The 21,887-nt window shown below is 40.8% G+C and overlaps 1 protein-coding gene and 1 pseudogene across 1 annotated transcript; one reads left to right on the forward strand and one right to left on the reverse strand.

Moving 5' to 3' along the window:
* Positions 1–1,251: 1,251 nt before the first annotated feature.
* Positions 1,252–3,831, reverse strand: LOC112638508 (annotated as a pseudogene).
* Positions 3,832–7,221: 3,390 nt separating this feature from the next.
* On the forward strand, positions 7,222–10,838 carry LOC112638509. The gene is made up of 3 exons (XM_025410384.1): positions 7,222–7,663; positions 7,745–7,955; positions 10,625–10,838. The coding sequence occupies exons 1-3, from the start codon at positions 7,222–7,224 to the stop codon at positions 10,836–10,838; spliced, it is 867 nt and encodes a 288-aa protein (XP_025266169.1).
* The last annotated feature ends 11,049 nt before the right edge of the window (positions 10,839–21,887 follow it).

The following is a 21,887-nucleotide window of genomic DNA, read 5'->3' on the forward strand; positions in this document are numbered from 1 at the left end:
GAAGAATGGTTAGAAGAAGGTGTTACAGAAGGTGTTACAGAAGATGTAGAAAAAGACGAGGATGATATTGATGATGAAGGTGATAGGAAAAATGATAATAAATTTGATACGGGAGAAGATGTATTATACGTATGTTTATAATAATTAATTTTATTAATAACAATAAGTAAAAAAATGGGATAAATTGTAATTATTTATATTTGATTGTAATTTTCTTCAAAAGGAAAAAACAAACTGGAAAAATTAGAATCCACAAAAACTACTAACACAGATAAGTGCGCCACTCAGAACATCTGTGAATAAAAGAAAGTCTGCAGCATTTGTAGATCATTCAGCCAATAGCAAAAATAAAAGATTAAAAGAAAATGATTCCGTGCCATTAGTAGTTAAGGAAATTACCAAAAAAACACAAAATATACTAAAAGAAAAGAATAATAACAGCAATAACAAGCTTGTAAAATTGGATACATTAGCGGATAATAAAAAAGAGTTACTAAATTTAATTATGAATAACGGGAAAGAGAAACACGAATTTGAAATTGACATTTTAAAAATGCAATTACAAAAAGAAGATTTACAAGTTAAAATAATGCAAAAAGAATTAGAATTAAGAACTTTGATTTTAGAAAAAGAACAGCGAAGATTAAAAAATAACTTAACATAAATCTAATATATAAATATCTTTTTATAATAAATTAAGAATTTTTAAGTTTTGATTATTTTTATAAATGGAAATAACATTTTTTATTTCTTATTTATCTTGAAGTTTATTTCCAAAAATGTTTATTATTTTTATATTCTATTATTATAATTTTTTTAGCTATAAGTTCTTTGAAAAACCAAAGATAAAACCAAAAGTTCCTGAAATTGTTCCTGATTGAATCTTTTTTGTTTAACATATAAGCTTATATTATTGTTCGTTTGTGTATGTATTATATAAGTCATAAATGCAATAGTACTCTACATTATTTGAGTTGAGATACTATTATCGCACTCATAGCTTCATATATAGTTAGTGCTAAATAAAAATTTAGATTGTTACCAGTTTTGCTAGAGTTGTGATAAGGAAAGAAATTGTATTTATTTATCATAAATGTTAATTGTTTTTATTTGTGATACAAAAAGTACTATGTAAGTAGTTTACTTAGAAAACAAATATAAGTTTAATAAAATTAAATATGTAACAGTAGCAAATGCATATATTTATATTCTCCTTTCAGTAGCAATTTTTTTCTTTCATTTTTCCCAAGCTTATAGTAAACTGTAAAACAAACAGAATTATTAATATATTATGTACAATACTTTGTACAATTATATTTATTATTTATTTTTTTGGTTTACCTTTGAAAATAGTCATTAATAAGTATTCTTCTCTCGGATGCATTATCATTATTTCTGTTGTCTGCATTATCAGCAGGATTTATGTTGCCATAATTAATTATTTCATTCCAAGGTGCTGGAAAATTTAGATTAGGATCTTCTGGTGGTTCTTCATCTCCATTTTGGCGAGCAATATTGTGTAAAATAGCAGTGGCTACTATTATAGCCATTACTTTGTCTAATTGTACACGTAGCCCTAATGCTAAAATTGGAAATCGTCTTTTCCAAATTCCAAAGAGCCGCTCAATTATATTTCGGGTACGTATGTGCGATTCATTGTAAAGTTGCTCCGCAAAAGTTCGTGGATTTAACAACGGTGTCATTAGATATGATTTTATAGGGTAATCACTATCTCCTAATAAAAGTCCATCCCCATACACTCCTTGTTCAAATGTTCCTCGCAATCGACTATTATTAAAAATGGTACTATCATGTGCTGATCCAGGCCATCGAGCTATCAGTAATTTCCAAATTACTATTTGTCACAACTTGCACATTTAAAGAAAAATATCCCTTCCTATTTCTGAACAGTTCTGCATTCTCAGTACCTACAATACAATAAATAAAACTGGTTTAAAACCTGATAATTTCGAGCATATTTATGTAGTTTGTAGTTTGTCAATACAAACAGATTTTAAACAAAACTGCTTACCAAACGATTGAACTCGAACATGTGTACAATCTATGCAACCTATAACTCTTGGAAATCGAGCTATTTTATAAAATTCCAATTGTTCCTTTTTAATTTCATTATTTGCGATAGGAAATTTTATAAAATGTGGCCGAAGTCTGGCGATTGCATTAGTAACACGGTGAATAATTCTGTGAGCACTAGTAGTACTGACCCCAGCGAAATCACCTGCAGATATTATAAAAGATCCTGTTGCAAAAAATCTGAGTGTTAAGAGAAATTGTTGCATTGGAGTTATAGGATTATTTCTGTAAAAATAAATATTATTAATCAGTTTCTAATAAATATATATATATGGCATAAAGATAATTATAATAAAAAATATACATACCTATTGGATCGAAATGTTAATTCTTCTTCTATGTTATTTAATACTAATAAAACACAATTTTTGTTTAGACGAAATCTCATTTTAAATTCAATGTCATCCAGATCATCAAAATAATTCATACGTAATTTAAATCTTCTGGGCTTTCTGTCGATATGTCTTATAATATCTTCATCATCGGATGATGATAAAATATTATAATACGCCATACTAAAATATTAACAATTTATACATAAAATTTTGTGTACACTAGTATCAAGTACAAAATATAACCTGAAATACTGACGTTTCGTAATTTCTTCTGCTTAAACGTCGTTCAAACTCGTTAACCGGCCAAAAATGGGCGTTTACGATGAACGCAGTTTAATTGATTTGAACTTTTACTAAAAAATTGATGGAACGTAAAATGCCGTTGATCACAGATTAAACTAGGTTCAAATTTTGAACCACGTTGGAGGAAACGGGCGTTAATAATTTATTTAATATAAAAATAGTACTTACATTAACCTGCTAGAGCCATCAAATCGTTCTGTGGCATCCACACGTTTCCACCTAGGATCCACTCTTCGTCATGGATGATTTCCAGATGAGAACGCGTGCGAGAGAGAGAGAGAGAGACTTAAAACAAAAAACAAAAAAAAGAAAGAAAGAAAAGAAAGAAAAAAAGAAAAAGAAAAAAAAGGAAAGGAAACTTAAATCCTTTTTTCTATCAACCGGACTAACAAAAGTAACGCAAAAAAAACTAGGTCAAGAGGGCAGGGTGATTTGGGATAGGACAGTAGGCTGAATAGAGATTCGAAAGGTCGAGAAGAACGCGTGCGAGGGAGAGGGAGCGATGGCGCGAGAAGAACGCGTGCGAGGGAGAGGGAACGATGGCGCGAGAGAGAGGGAACGCGTGCGAGGGAGATAATGTAAATAAATATTTTTTTTTTAAATGAATGTATAAAATTTATTAAAAATGTGTATGTGTGTTTATACATTTTTATGTGTGTGTGTGTGTGTGTGTATGTATGTATACTTAAATTTAAGAATAAAAAGTAATGATAAAAAGAAAATAAAAAATATAAAAAATATAAAAAATATGAAATAAGAAATAATACAAAATATATGGGGAGGGGAATGCGCCGAGCTGAGAGAGGCCGCACCTGCAACAAAAAAAAAGATATACATTTTATTAGTTTTTAATAAAACATTTAATAATTTATTTAATATAAAAATAGTACTTACATTAACCTGCTAGAGCCATCAAATCGTCCTGTGGCATCCACACGTTTCCACCTAGGATCCACTCTTCTTCGTGGATGATTTTCAGATAGGGCTCTTCCCCGAAAAGCCGCCGCAGATCGAAGACATCTTCGACCTGACGATGGCGACTGTCCGGAGTGTCGCCCCATATATCTAAAATATCTTCCCGTCGAGCTCGACGTATCATCCGCACCCACTGTCTATGATATACAGCGTGTGTCAAAAGTTCCGGGACGGCTGGATAATTTGAAAAATACGCATCACAGAGGAAAATGACCTGGACAAAAGTTGTAGGATTTTTCCTGGGCAATCCGACGGTGACCTTAGATTTGACCTTGGATAGTCATTTGAAGGTCACATAAAGATTACCTTCAATTTCTTAAATGGAACCCCCTATTTTTCATTGCATATTCTTGTAGCTTATCTCGAGAGCTTTCCAAAACACTATAATTAAGTATCTTTTTATTAAGTACTTTTTGAGTTATAAGGCTTGAAATAATTTCTTAATTTTACATAAACCATAAAATATCTAGTAAACCATTCATTTTTCGATTATCTTACCTTCATACTTTTATGTACAAAATAATGAGAGGAATCAATTGGTGTAAAGAAAACACATAGTTGTTTCTAAGAAAAAATATGTAATTTGCAATTAACAATTCCATATTTTTTCTTAAAAAGTGTGTATTTTTCAAATTATCCAGCCGTCCCGGAACTTTTGACACACGCTGTATGTTTATGAATCCTGGAAGTTCAACTTCTCTCTGAAACTAAATAATAAATAATAAATAATTATTTTAATAATCTAATTTAAAAAATCACACGTACATGCAAACGCTACTTACCTCCAAACGCCAATCAAATGTAATTTTTAAAATTACACTAAAGAATAACTTAATAAAGCTATTCTTCCACAATTTAAACCACGTAAGGTGTTGATACATTTTATCAAAAACTCTTTCACCGTTTTATCAAAAACTCTTTCACCGTTTTATGGTATACATATAACGTGGAGCGATGAACTCACGTTCACAGTTCTGAACTATATGACGAGATCTCGGTCCGAAGTCGTAGCAGAGACACCATATGCAGCCATCTCCAAAACGCATCGTAAAAACAAAAGAATTGAGTCTACAAACAACTGCACTATAAAAAAAAACAGCAGCTTTCTTTTGAAAGACAATGCTTGAAAGGCAACGCTTGAAAGACGACGCTTGAGAGAGGAGGTGATGGCGCGAGAACAACGCGTGCGAGAGAGAGACTTAAGATTAACGCATGAGAGAGAACGATACTTATAACTAGCGCAGGGGTGGGAACGCAAGAAGAGGTCTGTAAATAATCATATTTTTTTTCCAATTAAAAAAATATAAAATTTAATAAAATGTGTGTATTATACATTTGTGTGTGTGTGTGTATTTAAAATTAAAATTCTAATAAAATTTTAAAATATAAAAATATAAAAAAATATAATATATTTGGTGGAAGAGGGGAAGGGGGGGTCGCCGGGTCTGGGGGATGGTTGCTCCTGTAACAGAAAAAAGATATTGAATTAATACAAGCGTAGTTAGAGAGAGTTAAGATTTAAAAAATAGTACTTACAATGTTTTAATGTGTGCACATGGGGCACATGTCGCACGGCAGTATTTGATTCAAAGATCTTCTGCACTCTTTGCAAGACATATTGCTTAAATGTTGATAATATATGCAGCGATGTTCCCGTACAGCACTAGCTTCTAGAAATAAAAACGATAGTTCCAGGAAGCATTCCGCACAATATTTCAGTCCACATTCCACATAATAGAACGATATGTCCACATTCCACATAATACAACATATTTTTATTGTATCGTTCATCGTCAATATTCTCGGTAAGTCTAAATTTCGTTCTTTTATTTGTAATAGTTCATCACTGTCATCATTATTGACACTCTCGTAATCGCTGTCCGCAAAGGGTTCTACTTCGATATCGGCGTCATCTTCGTCATCTTCGTCATCTTCATCAATATTCATTACATTATCATTTTCAATGATCCTCACATTATTATTTTCGATGATCATCACATCGTCATCATCGATGATCATAACATTATCATCGTCATCATTAATGATAATGATATTTTCTTCGGCCATTTTATAAAATACACAAGAACGATGAAAAAAAATATTCACTTCTTCACTTTCGATTTCTCGACTCGCACACTGCCAAACTCTTTCTGACAAGGCAGCGAGATCTCGAAACGAGATCGTATAATAGAGATGTGACATTATCGCCATATCGTCGTAAACGCCTCGTAAAAAGTACGCGCGGTCCCATATATTTATCGAAAGTATAAACAATATTGTGTCGCATGCCCGGTTGATAAATAATATTAACAAATAGTACCTCAGAATCGTCATTCACGATTTTTTCTCGGAAGAATTTTTAACGTATCAGCACCGACGTTTGGCTGCTTTGTACCCTTGCTTCCACCGCTCGTATATCAGCGCTTTCGCGGTACACCCCTCACCTCCGATATAAGTAATTCTAGATTTTTTCGTTCGACGTATCCTTATCTCTCTCATTGAATTACACAGCACATAAATTTATAAACAATATAAACGGCACTTCCTAGAATCATCTTTTACGATTTTTTTATCGGAAGAATTTTTAACGTATCAGCGCCGATGTTTGGCTGCTTTGTTTTCTCCTTCATATATAAGAATGATTGAAGCGCATCAAATCATCATAGTATGTGATTTGAACGCCCATCGACGCGTCGGCAGTAAAAAAAAAAGTATAGCGGTGTCCCGTTAGAAAGATTTTTGCGCCTATTTCACGTTCAAGATAGCGAACGGTATTGTTTATCGCGTGCAAAAGTCATCCGTAGAAAACTGTGACATAGTGTTTTAAAAGTGTGAATGCGAAAAAGATAGGAAAATGGAAAACATCGAGCCGACCGAACGCGATCTGGTGGAGGGATCTCGCCGAGGGATTGCCACCTTGGGCGAGTATTTCGCGTGGCTGCAGCGTTGCGAGGAATTGATCAAAGAGCTCGAAGAACGCAGTCGTGTCAAGCGTCCGCGGCTCTCGATCGGAAATAGACAATCTCTGGTGACTAAAATCGCGCGACTAGAAAGTGCGAAGACTCGATTGCAAAGACGGTTTATTCCCAGTGGTGGTGATTACAGCGGTGACAATAACGCGGAAAGACTCGTTTGGCGAGAGATCGATACGGCGTTCGACAGCCGTATTCTGACTGGTGCCGTGATTAACGCAAACTATATCGAACCTCGTCAATTTCTCGAGGATGCCGAAGACATCGTGCTCGAGCAAGTGCAAAACGTTCTAAAAAGACACAACAGTGTAAAAGTAAATACTATATTCAACGGTGAATTTGTGTCGGGTGATAAGCGCGCGAATAAAAGTATAAATACGAGAAACTGTGAACTCTTTCGCACATCGGATTTACGCGAGTGGTTCGAGCGCCGCGTTATCGAGCCCACTTTAGCGTCTCTGGAAGAGTTTCAGGAACACGATAGCGGCTGGGCATTGTCGCGAATACAGAATTTGACTGTTAATGTAAATAAATATAATCCAATGCGCACGGGATGCCACATTAAATTGTCGCGGGAGATTATGATGAAAAGAGCGGTGGTTAACGTACAGTCTAAGGACAATGCGTGTTTCGCGTGGGCAGTGGTCGCCGCTCTATATCCCGCAGAAAGGAACGCGGAACGAGAATCATCGTATCCACCTTACGCGACAGTGCTGAATCTCCGGGACATTGAGTTTCCAGTAACTTTAAATCAAATTAAAAAATTTGAACTCGCGAACAATATCTCGATCAACGTGTACGGCATCGAAGACAAGAACAGTATCGTCCCGATACGTCTTTCGGAGCAGAAGCGAGATAAGCACGTGAATCTGCTATACGTGGAAGACGGCAACAGTGTCGGACATTTCGCGTGGATAAAAAATTTATTCAGGCTCGTGAGCTCGCAACTGAGCAAACACAACGGTCAAAGATATATCTGCGATCGGTATGTATATATTAATATAAAATAATTATAATTTATATAACAAATTGTTTTAATTTTAATTAAAAAATTTTTCTTTTACGGATGCCTGCATTATTTTAGTTCAGATGACAAGTTGCAGTCGCATACGGTCGACTGCGGGGAGATGAATGACTGCGCTATCCGGTTGCCGAGCGACAAGGACAAGTGGCTCGAGTTCAACAATTACAACAGGAAAGAACGGTTTCCATTCGTCGTGTACGCCGATCTGGAATGCGTTCTGACCAAAACGGAAGAAGAACAACAACAAAAATTGTACCAGCATCATCGGGTATTTAGTATAGCGTATTATATGCATTGTTCGTACGATGAATCTTTATCGGCGTATCATTCGCGTCGTAGCGTCGATTGTATAGCGTGGTTCGTCGAAGATCTTAAAAATTTAGCGATTCGCGTTAAGAATATTTTAACGACCAATGTCCCCATGGTTAATTTAACGTCCGAAGAGTGTGAAAAATTTCACAACGCCACTCAATACCATATATGCGAAAAGCCGTTCGCGCAAGACGATACACGCGTTCGCGATCATTGTCATCTGACCGGGCGGTACAGAGGTCCCGCGCATTCAAATTGCAATTTAAATTACAAAGAATCTTTTTGTATTCCGATAGTTTTCCACAATTTATCCGGTTATGATTCACACTTTATTATCGAGGAAATAGCCACAGCATTCGAAGGGAGCGTCGAGTTACTTCCGATAACGAAAGAGATATTTCTTTTACAAAAAATGTCGACCTTAGGAGGCTTAAGGACTTAAGGAAGGCGATTGGAAAAATAATGTAAAATTACGCTTCATCGATTCGTACAAATTTCTTACATCGAGTCTCGACAAATTAGCATCTTATCTAGACAGAGATAAGCTCAAAATTTTAAAATCGAAATTTGAAAATTTATCCGCGGAAAATTTCAGTTTATTAACACGGAAAGGCGTCTTTCCATACGAATACGTCGACTCGGTAGATAGGTTACGAGATACGCGTTTATCACCGCGCGAATCGTTTTACAGTTCCTTGACCGGTGAAACTATATCCGAAAGCGATTACGCGCACGCCGAGAACATCTGGACGCGATTCTCCACGCTCGAACGCTGGGCGAATATAGCGACATGTATCTCAAAATCAACGTATTGTTATTAGCAGATATTTTCGAAAATTTTCGCGATAGCTGCATCAAAAGTTACGGACTCGACCCCGCGTATTACTATACTCTCCCCGGATACACGTGGGACGCCATGTTAAAGCATACAAAGATCACGTTCGAGTTGCTTACAGATATCGACATGGTCATGTTTATAGAACGCGGTATACGTTGCGACGCCGTCGCCCGCCTCGGGAACGCCGCTCCCGAGGAGGTAGCGTGCAAATCTGGCGGTGTCGGTAATTGGCGGTATCGGGATCTTAAAATGGCGGTAACTGTATCTTAAAATGGCGGTAAAATACGGTAACAGACTCTCCAACAAAAAGGAGATAGAATATGGGCGCCAGGCGCGGTATTTCCGCACGATATCGAAACGGTAACGGCAAGCTCAGTTTATGGCAGAGGGGCAGAGTTCTTTGCGAAGTATTTATCGTACGGGAAAGAGAGCGCTAGAATATCGTTAGGAGAGAGAAATGATTACTCAGTTAGTTGATCACAATTAATTACATATATTGAAATGTTAAAATACACACACCATGAACAGTATAATCGACCTTAATATAATATAGATAAAATTTAATATAATAACGATAAAGTTAATATAATAACGGTAAATTTGATATCAGAGCGATAAATTCAATATAATAGCGATAAACTCGGTAAATATACCGGTAAATATACAAGAACGCAAGGCACAAGATAAAATAATACAAGAAAGCAGATTAATTTTGAAATATAACGGTTATCTTATAAACCGCGGAAACAATGGACACATTATAACGACTGATGCGCAGGTCAGATACAATAATCTCAGAGAGGTTACTTGAAATACTGACTTTGAGTCGGAAATAAAAAAAAAAAAAAGACAAGGAAAAAACGGTATTAGAATAGTTTTAGTCTTTCAATAATGACGGTAATCGAAGGCCGAGAACATTAGCGGCGAAATCTTTACCCAACTCGAGGACGAATTACGTCTGATTTCGGCTCACACGCCGAGACGTTCGTCTCGCTAACAAATTTCGGTACAATTCTCGACTAGTTTATTGGCGGTAATCCACGTAATTAACGGTAACCAGAGTGTACGGGGATTTTACGAACAGACGATTATACGCGGACGGTTTACGAACACCCTTGGAGGCGCGAGCCTCGTGCTCAATATCGATATAAATCGAACCTGAATTTTCACACAATGGTGACGGTAACTTCTACGCTCAACGACAATTAACGGTAAAGAACAATAGATAACGACGAAATAAGCGGAATTTTAACCCGAAATAGACGGTATACGGATTTTAATAAAGTTCGATATAACTCGAATCGAACCTTTTCTTACGGCAATTAACGGTGACTGTCGACAAAGTCTTGATAAAGAAACAAAAGCTTTCTCTAACGGTAGTTTCAAGGAGATAGACGGAAATTGTTTACCCGATGTAACGGTCGCAGCACGACCTTTCGTTTCGTTAACAATAGCACGACGTCCGCGTAACGGAAATTTCGAACAAGCGGTACGTTAAATACTTTTCGGCGGAGATTTCGCGTAGAACAATATTCCTGCAGAGCCGTTCTCTTAATTCCGGTAACACACGCTCGCGAAGAAATTACCCGCTCAAATCCCGCTTTCCGGTATGCGATATACTCGATCAAAAATTTCCGCGTCACGCCCGGAGTATCGATACAACAAAAACGTCAACGGGAACGATACAATTTTACACGGAAACGTTACATGAAACCACGGACTGACGGCACGAGCACCCCTGAGAGGGACAAATCCGCGACTCCGGGGACAGCTGGCGTCCGACAACTACGGTACAAATATCAAACGGTAATCCTTACTACGATATGATAGCCGCCCTGCGACGGTATCTCGGCACGATGGCACCAGCTGATCCCGGATGGAAATTTCTAACCGGCTACCTGTGCGACGGCTTACACTTTTATTCCGGTGGCTGCTCCCTCAGGGTCGTCTCTTCTAGATCCTGGTTGTTGTGCACAGGTCACTAGTTCGCCGTACAGTGACGATCTTCGTCTGTGCTTGTAAGGCCCTCGAATCCCGCGCCGATCCTCCGCACATCTTGTCGATTTCGGGGAAACGGGGTTGATTCTCCGCCCCCTCGAACGTTGCTGCTGTTGTACGGCGTTGCCCTTGCACAGGGGCCCAGTACTTGTGAACGACGGTAATTCGGGATGCCGATCCTCGGGGACACGGCCGGCTGGCCAGGCCGTCTCCGCGTCTCCTTCCGAGGTTTCCGTTTTTCCCAGTCAGCTGCCTGGATAGTTGCCTTCATCACCGTCGTCGGAATTGTTTGCCGTTTCTTTTACAATCTGAAATAATGCAGATTCAATCTCCTATTACATTATAAAGCGCGGTGGCGCGGGATCTTACTACTTGACCTTATTACTGCGGTATCCTCGGTATCCTCGGTATCCTCGGTATCTTCGGTATCCTCGATATCTAGCGGTAGCTTGCTTTACAACTTGTCGATCTTGCACGCACGCACGGTAGCCGTATTCGAGTCGCGGGTCTTAAATTTCGCTAAAGATAGGGCTAAACAATTGAACAATAAACAACGGTAGTCTCCTCTCAGGCGCGAGAGACGACCCCGCGCACGCTGTTTTCCTCGGCAGGGAACCCGTGACGGAGCTCAAAAAGCGTCACGTCACAACGTGGTGGTCTGAGCCAATGTTCCAACAGATACGCGCGCGCTAATAACAAGTACATGCGACAATCGTACGATCCATCGAAATCATCGTCGTACTTGATGTATTTTGACGTTAATAATTTATACGGATGGGCAATGTGTCAACCGTTGCCTTACGCCGATTTTCGATGGGTCGACGACGCGTCGAATTTTGACGTATCATCTATAGCGTTAGATTCGCCCACGGGGTATATCCTCGAAGTCGATCTCGAGTACCCGCAACATCTTCACGATACCCACACCGACCTACCGTTTTGCCCGACGCGCGACAAGCCGCCCGGTAAGCGGGAATTCAAACTGCTCGCAACGTTATACGATAAGAAGCGTTACGTGATATACTACCGTAACCTACAGCAGTGTACGCATCACGGTCTTCGTGTGACAAAAATACATAGAATTTTACAGTTTTCTCAATCTCCGTGGCTTCGAAATTACATAGAATTAAATACACATTTCGGAACACTCGCGAAAAATGATTTCGAGAAAAATTTATACAAATTAATGAATAATGCTGAGTTTGGTAAAACGATGGAAAATGTGCGGAATCGTGTCGATGTAAAATTATTAACAAAATGGGACGGACGATACGGCGCGGAAGCGATGATCGCGAAACCGAATTTCCACAGCAGAAGCGTTTTTTCGGAAAATCTGATTGCGGTAGAATTGCGTAAACTCGAGGTGAAATTTTACAAACCGATTTACGTGGGTATGTGCATACTCGACATATCCAAGACGTGTCTGTACGAATTTCATCACGAGTACATATTTCCTCTGTATCGCGACAAATGTAAGATCATGTACACCGATACGGACAGTCTCGTATATCACATTGAGTGCGCGGATGTCTGTGTGAACATGAAGCGCGATATCGCCAGATTTGACACGAGCGATTATGCGATGGACAATGCGTACGATATACCGCTTGTAAATAAAAAAGTACCGGGTCTGATGAAGGATGAAAATAACGGTGCAATAATGACCGAATTCATCGGGCTCAGGGCAAAGATGTACGCGTTACGAGTGGACGGAAAGAAAGACACGAAGAAAGTTAAAGGCGTCAAAAGTAATGTCGTAGCGCGTAATATAACTTTCGAAGATTACACGCGGTGTTTAAACGAAGAGATCGAAATGACGCGACAGCAGTCGTGTATAAGATCGAGATTGCACAAAGTGTATGCCGTCCGCGAGACGAAAATTGCTCTGAGTCCGTACGATGACAAGCGATATATCGTACCTGATTCGACTGACACGTTACCATGGGGACATTATAGGATACCTTTGTAAATACATGTATATATTTTATTTATTATTGTATATATTTTGTATTTCATGTAGTTTTATATAATACACATCTTACACATTTATATTTTATGTAACGCATATCTTACATACTTATATTAAGAATATACAGGGTGTCCCATTTTAATCCATCCAGTCGAATATCTCTAAAACCAAGCCCGGGAGAGAAAAATGTTTCAGACAAAAGTTGTTTGGTTTCGAGGGGGCCATAAGATGGTACCATTGGTTTGACTTTGAAGAGTCATTTGAAGGTCACGTGAAGGTCACCTCAATCTTTTTAAATGGCACCCCCTATTTTTTATTACATATTCTTGTAGCTGACCTCGAAAACTTTCCAAAACGCTATAATAAAATATTTTTTTATAGAATATTTTTCGAGTTATGAGGCTTGAAATCATTTCTTAATTTTACATAAACCGTAATATATCTAGTAAAATATTCATTTTTCGATTATCTTGCCTTAATACTTTTATGTACAAAATAATGAGAGAAATCAATTGGTGTAAAAAAAAACACATAGTTGTTTTAAAGAAAAAATATGTAATTGTTAATTGCAAATTACATATTTTTTCTTAAAAATAACTATGTGTTTTCTTTACACCAATCGATTTCTCACATTATTTTGTGCATAAAAGTATTAAGGCAAGATAATCGAAAAATGAATATTTTACTAGATATATTACGGTTTATGTAAAATTAAGAAATGATTTCAAGCCTCATAACTCGAAAAATATTCTATAAAAAAATATTTTATTATAGCGTTTTGGAAAGTTTTCGAGGTCAGCTACAAGAATATGTAATAAAAAATAGGGGGTGCCATTTAAAAAAATTGAGTTGACCTTCATGTGACCTTCAAATGACTCTTCAAGATCAAACCAATGGTACCATCTTATGGCTCCTTCGAAACCAAACAACTTTTGTCTGAAACATCTTTCTCTCCTGGGTTTGGTTTTCGAGATATTCGACTGGATGGATTAAAATGGGATACCCTGTATATATATATAGTATTATTGAAAGAAATATTAATAAACACTGTATATAAATTAAATCATATTGTCCTTATGTATCCAAGAGTTGTGCGAATTGTCAAATCCTAGCCATTTCACGTAAACTTCGTCACCTCTCCTGCGCAGTACTTTCTCCACGAGATACACGTCGGGATAATTCGCGCGATGCAACTCGTGCTCGTAGAACGCTCCAGCGATAGGTTTTTTGCGATAATCCTCGAGTAGATAACTCACGGGATTAGTATGCTGCACTTTTACAATTTTAAACACCTCGGTTGTCCAATTTGGCGTGTAACCCTTCTCGAAAACTGTCTTGTACTTGCTAACGCGTACCGAGTCACCTACTTTGAATTTCGCCGGACCCGCGATATTTACACGGTTGTATACAGTAGCCAAGAGTCTCTCGGCGATCGCGGGGATAACGTCGACGGGTCGCATACTGATCGTTCGATGCTTGCGCGCGTTGTAATCCGATACGAGTCCCGGCAACACGTTAACCCACTTGTAAGATCCGTTCAGCGTAAACATCTTCCACATGGCCTCTTTTAGCGTACGATTGAATCGCTCGACGATCGATGCCTTCAATACCGAATACGTAGAATAATGATTTATGCTGTGTTTTTGCATGAGCCGTTGCACGTCGGCGTTATAAAATTCCTTCCCCATGTCGGTCTGTATGTTTTTCGGACACCTCTCGCTATCTCGAATTATCTCGGCGATAGCGTCAGCTGTCTCGCTTCCGCCTTTACTCTTGAGCGGTACGGCCCACGCGTGCTTGCTCAACGCATCGATTATTGTGAGTTTGTAGTTGTAACCTCTGTTGAAACGAGAGTACGGACGCATCTCGACAATGTCGGCTTGCCACAGATCATCGTATCCCCGCACTATTACGTGTCTTCGGGGGAAATTTTTTCTCGCCGGTGCGTGCAGTTCGTTCACCAACTGCCGTTTCTCTAAACTATGTTGTTTCTTCGCTTCCCTGGTTATTCCCGATCGTCAGCTCATCGTTATTTCGATTCGTCGATCGAATTAACCGTTCAATAGCCGTCCGTAGGGGTTCAATAGCCGTTCAGTAGCCGTTCAATTGCCGTTCCTTAGCCATTCACTGCCGTTCAATTGCCGTTCAATAGCCGTTCGTAGCCGTTCAATAACCGTTCAATTACCGTTCACTGCCGTTCTTGATCCCTTTGTTGTCACGATTGACCCTGTTGATAGTCGTTTTTAAGCAGTCCGTAGCCTCGTTCGCAATCGTTTCTGACCTGTTCGTAGCCTCGTTGACAATCGTTTTTGACTTGTTCGTAGCCGTTGTGGACTTGTATATCGCCTCGTATGTAGCCGTTCCTGACGTGTTCATAGCCTTGTTCGCAGCTGTCCTTGAGATGCTCGTAGCCTCATTCGCAGTTGTTCTTGAATCGTTCGTAGTCTCGTTCGAGACCGTTTCCTCTTCGACCACTGCCACTCATTATAGCTCGATAATCGTCGGATAATCGTTCGTAGCCGTTCGGTAAACCTTTCTAGATGTTTCATAAGTGTACAACAGCCGCTCCTAAACTGTTCACTACAGCACATTACAGGTTGACAGCCGTTTCTGAATTAGCGTTAATCGTACGACGAAGCTCGTTTATCGCAGCCTGCAAAGCTCGCAGGTCCTTCTCGAACGCAGTCAGCTTCTCGTCTGATTCTTTCCGTTGATTTTTCAACGTTTTAACGTATTCTTCCACGTACAGTTTGTTGACCGCATCGGTATCAGCCTCAGGTTGCGCTACACGGCGAATCTTGCGCGACCTCGCGTCATAATCCGTTGCGACGCGACACAGAGCGTTTTGACGCAAGTAACTCGTCACCAATTTACCTCAATGATCGCTCGTGCTGATTTCTTCGTTTCTCCGTTCGAATAATCCAAATTTGTTGATAGGCATTGTTTTTCGATGCGAGTGACGTCGCTCGACTGATTAATTTCGTCGAGGCGCCGTTTAATTTATAATAATGCCGGCTTCGCGGAGTTCCTCTATGATCGACAAGATCTCGTTGTCGTGAACGTTGTGGCCAGCTCGACGCGAAGCATCGAGCAATCGCAGGCGATCCACTAGCTCGTTGGGATCGTCCCAATGCACATAATCGATCTTATTGTCGGTTAGCGTCATCGCGCGAGGCGTGAATACTCCCATTCCCGTTTTTTTCTTTTTCGATTCGATTGACATCAACGGCGCGATTATTTGTTTAAACTTGTATCCCTTGTTGCTCTTTAATTGACCTTGCGCATTATATCGACGTTTATGAGCACTCGTCGCCATCAATATGCTCTTATATTTTTGCGCATCGTCCTCAGTGTATATGGCGTCATTGGGAATTCTCATGAAGATCAACTCGTATAATCCCGGTGTACCGATGTATCTCATATTGTCTATGATTATAGAGTCATCTTTGTCAATGCCGAATCGTTTGTGACCGAGACACATTCCATTCTCGTCGAAATAGACGCCGTACACGTCATCGATCGCGTTTTTTTTTTCTTTCGTCACCGCTAAGAAGAGCGCCCATGTATTTTTGCCCCAGTGGTCCCAAGTTCTCTCGTAACACTTCTTGACCTTCCGACGTTTGTAACATGTTTTGAACGGATGTTTCGGGAGGATTGCCCGTGGTTTCGAAAACATCTTCGATCGCGAGTGATTCGGGTTGCGCGATTTTCGGCGCGAACGGTGTAGAGGTTATCGGCGGTTCATCCGATAAAGTCTCCGATAGATCGGATATACGCGACATCGATAAACGTTTCGCCTTCACCGATCGTTTCCTCTTTTTCGGTGTCGCGTCCTTCTCCTCCTCCTCCTCCTCCTCCTCTTCCTCCTTGTATCGCTTGATGGGTAACGTTTTAATTATAGCGTTACTCTCCGGCTCGTTTTTCATCGCGATTGTGCTAGAGTTGTCGACGATCTTTTGCAGTGGCTCAATAATAGGTCTAAAATAGGCAGTGACCGCGATATCTTCGTCGATCTAACCGGTCTTCAAAGCGCGATGTTTCTTGCGGATCGATTCGCTCGTTTTCTCAATCTCCCACGCAATCTTTTCACGCTCGCGAATATTATCGTTTCCAGCCATGTTGACGGAACGTCGAGCGTTTCACCCTTCTGGACAGAATGTCGACAGCGATTAATCGTTTCGAGGTATCGCGAACACGTTAAATCCTTTTCTGTATCGCCCGTTCGTAAGCGCGCTGTCCTTATCAATCACTAGGAATCCATACTTTTGCTGCCAACAAGTACGGCATTCACTGAAATCCTCGTACGACATATTGGTATTCACGTGATCGTTGTACGTGTTTCAAATTTGTACCGTCCTGTTTAAACAAGATCAGCAGGTTCGCGTTGTCGCGTATAAGATGTTTCGGTATTCTCGCGTACGTCTGACAAAGATAGAAGCAGTCGAGTTCGAGTGACGACCCATTGAGAAGTACTCTCTTATCGTATCTTGCTTGTCGCACGCCACGTCATCGAAGATAAAAATCGAGTTTGGACGTGCCTCGCTCGGTGAAATGACGTCACTATTATTCGAGAACGTAAAATAGCCGATTTCGTCGATCGGCGTCAATAAATTCTCCAGATATCGATATTTCAGCTGTTGCAGCGACTTTGAGTACACGTACACGTTCTCGAAACGTACACCGTGTGGACTTTCCAGTAGACTTATCAAAACGTTGGTTTTACCACAATTTGAGGGACCGCAAACGATCGCGCGTATAGTAGTCGGTAACATCGTACCGTGTCTGCGCATCTCCGCGTTGTCCCCCATCGAGCATAATCTGTCGTCGCAATTCGTCACGCATATCGTCAAAGGCTGTCGTACGAACCGCATGTTTTCTGTTTAGAAACAATTTTGTGAATGATCGCGAGGAGGAGGCCTATTTATAGAGGTGTCGCGACTCGAAACCGCTCAGTATCAAAAATGTTTCTCCTTCTGTCGGACGAGAGACATTCTCGGACTTACCGCCAAACAGCTGCAGTATATTCCGAAGATTCTTTTACTGCAAAATTTCGGTGATTACGTCGAACTATTGTGGGACAAACTTCCAGAATATATAAAAGCTGGTCCGGAGGTTCGACAATATCGTTCGTGCATGCGACATTACAACCAGCCGTGGCAGCGAACGCACATTGACGGTCCGCCTCCGTTGATAAAATATTGCTACGTATGTCAGCGAGAATCGTAAGAGGCAGCTCTCTTGAATCGTGCGATAAACGCGCTTCCGATCGAATTCCATATTCCCGGCTATCAGTTTTGCGGCCCAGGCACGCGGTTGCGGAAGCGATTAGCCAGAGGCGATCGAAGTATAAATTTATTGGACGCGGCGTGTCGCGAACACGATATAGCGTACTCTCGGAGCAACGATCTCACCGAGACACGTGGCGGATAGGATACTCGCCGAGAAAGCGCGAAATCGTATCGGTGCGAGAGATTCGACTCTCGCTGAGAGAGCCGCCGCCACAGCTGTCTGGGCGGCGATGAAAGCCAAGACGAAGCTCGGTATGGGCCTGAAGAGGACGAAGACGAAGAAGAAGAAAACTGCGAAGAAACGGATACTTCCGGTTGCGAAATGCGGCGGCGTATTGCCGATTCTACCAATGCTGGGTGCGTTCGGATCCCTGATCGACGGAGCGGCGGGTGTAGCGAAGGTGGTGAACGACGGAAAAGCCGCGCAACGTCAGTTGCAGGAGATACTACGTCACAATCGCGCCATGGAAGGTCGCGGATTTTATCTCGCTCCTTACAAATACGGACGAGGAGTCTCAACGAGAAGAAGAAAAAAAAAACGTCAAAGAGACGTTAAAAATGCCGCAGGGCGCAACTACCAACGTACAATTGCTACAACTGGCGAAACGTATGCGCATTCCATATTTTAGAGGTGTTTTCATGCGCGACTCTTTACCGATCGGTGGTATTTATCAAAACGAGAACGGCATCGTAAATTTAGATAGCGTCGAAGGATCGGGTACTCATTGCGTAGCGTACGCAAAGAGGGGAATCGCGTCGTATATTTCGACAGTTTTGGCAATCTTCGACCTCCCAAGGAACTTGTGCGATATTTCGGACGAAACGTAACGAAGATACAGTACAATCACACGCCTGTTCAAACTCACGATCAGAGCATCTGCGGACAATTGTGCTTGCAGTTTCTTCAAACGGTCGATGCGTGCGAATTTAAAGACGGATATCGCGCTATTTAACTCAGTATTCGTTAAACAGTTTCGTCGACATGTCTATGACATTCACGTTGACTGGGAAGAGTAGCGTTCTCGTGGTAAACTTCTTTCCCACTGTAGATTTGAGCGACGATGAATACGAACTCGGTCTAACGGATTTTGAGACTTATCACACGATACCGAATGTGAATTCCTCGAATAATAAAGTTTACTTTGGCAAAGACGACGTGGAAATTACGATTTCCGAGGGATCGTACGAGTTGCGAGATATACATGAATTTTTGAAACGTGCAATTTCACGGAAACATCGCGATAAGAAACACATTGACGGCGATGACTACGAAGATGGCGAATATCCGATAGTGCTCCGCGCTAATTACAATACGATGAGAAGCGAGATCAAATGCGCATACAGATTAAATTTTAGCAAACCCGACAACATTGGATCGGTGCTAGGATTCTCGAATCGTATTCTCGAGCCGGGAAAATGGTACGAATCGAACATGCCGATTAACATTATCAACGTTAATATTATCCGCGTAGAATGTAACGTGACCGCGGGCGCGTACAACAACGGCAAACTCGTTCATACGATACACGAATTTTAACCAAGGGTACCGCCGGGATATAAGATATCGGAAACGCTGGCGCAGATCATTTACCTTCCGATAATCGCGCGGAGCATTACGGATTTAACGTTACGCGTTGTCGACTAGAACGGACAATTGCTCGATTTTCGAGGAGAAGAGATCACAGTAAGATTGCACGTACGACGGTTGCGGCGATAACGTACGTATGCGACGTATGAGATGCTCGTGTTGAACGGATCGAAAGGCGCGAGAGATAACGCAATCTTTACGAAATCAGCGACACCGACAACATCAACGTCGACGTTCGCTAATATCCAATCATCCGAGAAAAAGAAACTCAGCGCATCGAACGTTGCGTTTTTGCAATCTTTGGGATTCGCGATGCGAAACAGCTGAACGATGACCGACATCCTCAACATCGGTGACGAACCTATCTTTGACGATCGTATCGTCAAGATCGAGACTCACACGTACAATCCATTCGCCAATACAACGTTCGGACACAATGACGAGATAAGAATACCCATACAACAACAGGATCTGTATACGCTGCCGCATGAGAGTTTCCTATACATCGAGGGACAACTAACGAAAAACAAACCACCAGCTGAAGGAGAAAATGATGTGATAATGGGAAATAATTGCGTCGCATTCATGTTCGACGAGATTCGATACGAACTCGACGGCGTTGAGATTGATCGCAATAGAAACGTAGGAATAACTACTACGCTCAAAAACTATGTAACAGTATCATCCGATAGAGACACGATTTTGAAAAATGCTGGCTGGGAGCCGTTTACCTACACGAATGGACATTTCAATTTTTGCGTACCGCTCTACATGTTGCTGGGATTTTGCGAGGATTACAGACGCGTGGTGATTAACGCTCGTCACGAATTGATCTTGATACGATCGCGCAACGACAACAATTGTCTGCATGGAAATTCGGCGCAGGAGCCTATGATCGACATATTCAAGATACAATGGCGAATGCCTCACGTGCTGTTGAGCGAAATCAAAAAGTTGTCGATGCTGCGTGCTCTGGAAAGCGGACGATATCTCAGCATGGCTTTTCGCTCGTGGGATCTGTACGAGTATCCGCTATTGCAGCTTACAACCAAGCATTCGTGGGCCATTAAGACTGCGACTCAGCTAGAGAAACCACGATACGTTATCTTCGCTCTGCAGACAGGTCGGAAGAATGTCATGCCTAAGGATACGAGTCGATTCGACCACTGCAAACTGATCAACGTTAAACTTTATCTGAATTCGGAATATTATCCGTACGACGATATGAATCTGGATTTAGATAAAAACAGATATTCCATTCTGTATGATACGTACACACGCTTCTGCAAGAATTATTACGGATACGAGTATCTCGAGCCGAGTCTCAACGTCCTGAAGTTTCTACAACACGGTCCGTTCGTGATTATCGATTGTTCTCGACAAAATGAATCGGTCAAGATCGCAATTGTGGATGTGAGATTGGAATTCGAGTGTAAGGAGAACGTGCCGCCGAATACCACTGCGTATTGTCTCATCATACACGATCGCGTGATCCAGTACAATCCGTTGACCAACGTTGTACGCAAAATCACCTAAGTGTTTGCGACAACATCGACGCAAGAGACAGGGGGAAGAGGAGCGTGATATAAATCAAAGTCTTGCGAGATGGTTTTAGAGTTTGTCGTTCCTCTCGACTGGCGTATCGAAGAGAGAGAGAGATCTCGTCATGTCCGTACCAACGTTTGTGGATTTGCAAGGATTTATCGTTGGGAAAAATTTTGTCGTGAAGGAAGCGGCAGTCTTGAAAAAGGGATACGTTCTATCGCATTACTTTTTCGCAAGTCCCGTACCGTGGCACACGTTTACAAAATCTGAGCGATGTCAAGTCTCATGGCTGATTAGAAATCATCACGGATTACAATGGGAAGACGGAAACGTTCCGTATGGCTTGGCTCAGCGTGCGATTACAACAGCTGTCGTTGGTACGATACATGAAGAAGAAGAAGAAGAATCGTCTGTCGTGTACGTCAAAGGACTTGAAAAGCGAAAATGGCTGGCCGATATACTAGACGATGCGAGGAACGGCTATATTATTGAAACCTTGGATGCGGATTACGAAGATATCGATGCTCTAAATAAATTAGACGATACGAATAGTATGCGATGCGGAAAACATGTTAAGAATTGCGCATTACAAAATGTATTCAAAATATTTAATTGGTGGTCGCGACGCCAGAAAGAATTGTGAGAA

Source organism: Camponotus floridanus, unplaced genomic scaffold (assembly GCF_003227725.1).
Source record: "Camponotus floridanus strain SB8 unplaced genomic scaffold, Cflo_v7.5 scaffold310, whole genome shotgun sequence".
Taxonomy (NCBI): Eukaryota; Metazoa; Arthropoda; class Insecta; order Hymenoptera; family Formicidae; genus Camponotus; species Camponotus floridanus.

Excerpts from the sequence above, each read along its gene's own strand:
- LOC112638509 (XM_025410384.1), top strand. The coding sequence starts at position 7,222 with ATGCGCACGGGATGCCACATTAAATTGTCGCGGGAGATTATGATGAAA. Across the intron at positions 7,664-7,744 it reads TCAAAGATATATCTGCGATC|GATGCCTGCATTATTTTAGT; the intron begins GGTATGTATATA and ends TTTTCTTTTACG. Across the intron at positions 7,956-10,624 it reads GAAGAACAACAACAAAAATT|CTGGCGTCCGACAACTACGG; the intron begins GTACCAGCATCA and ends CTCCGGGGACAG.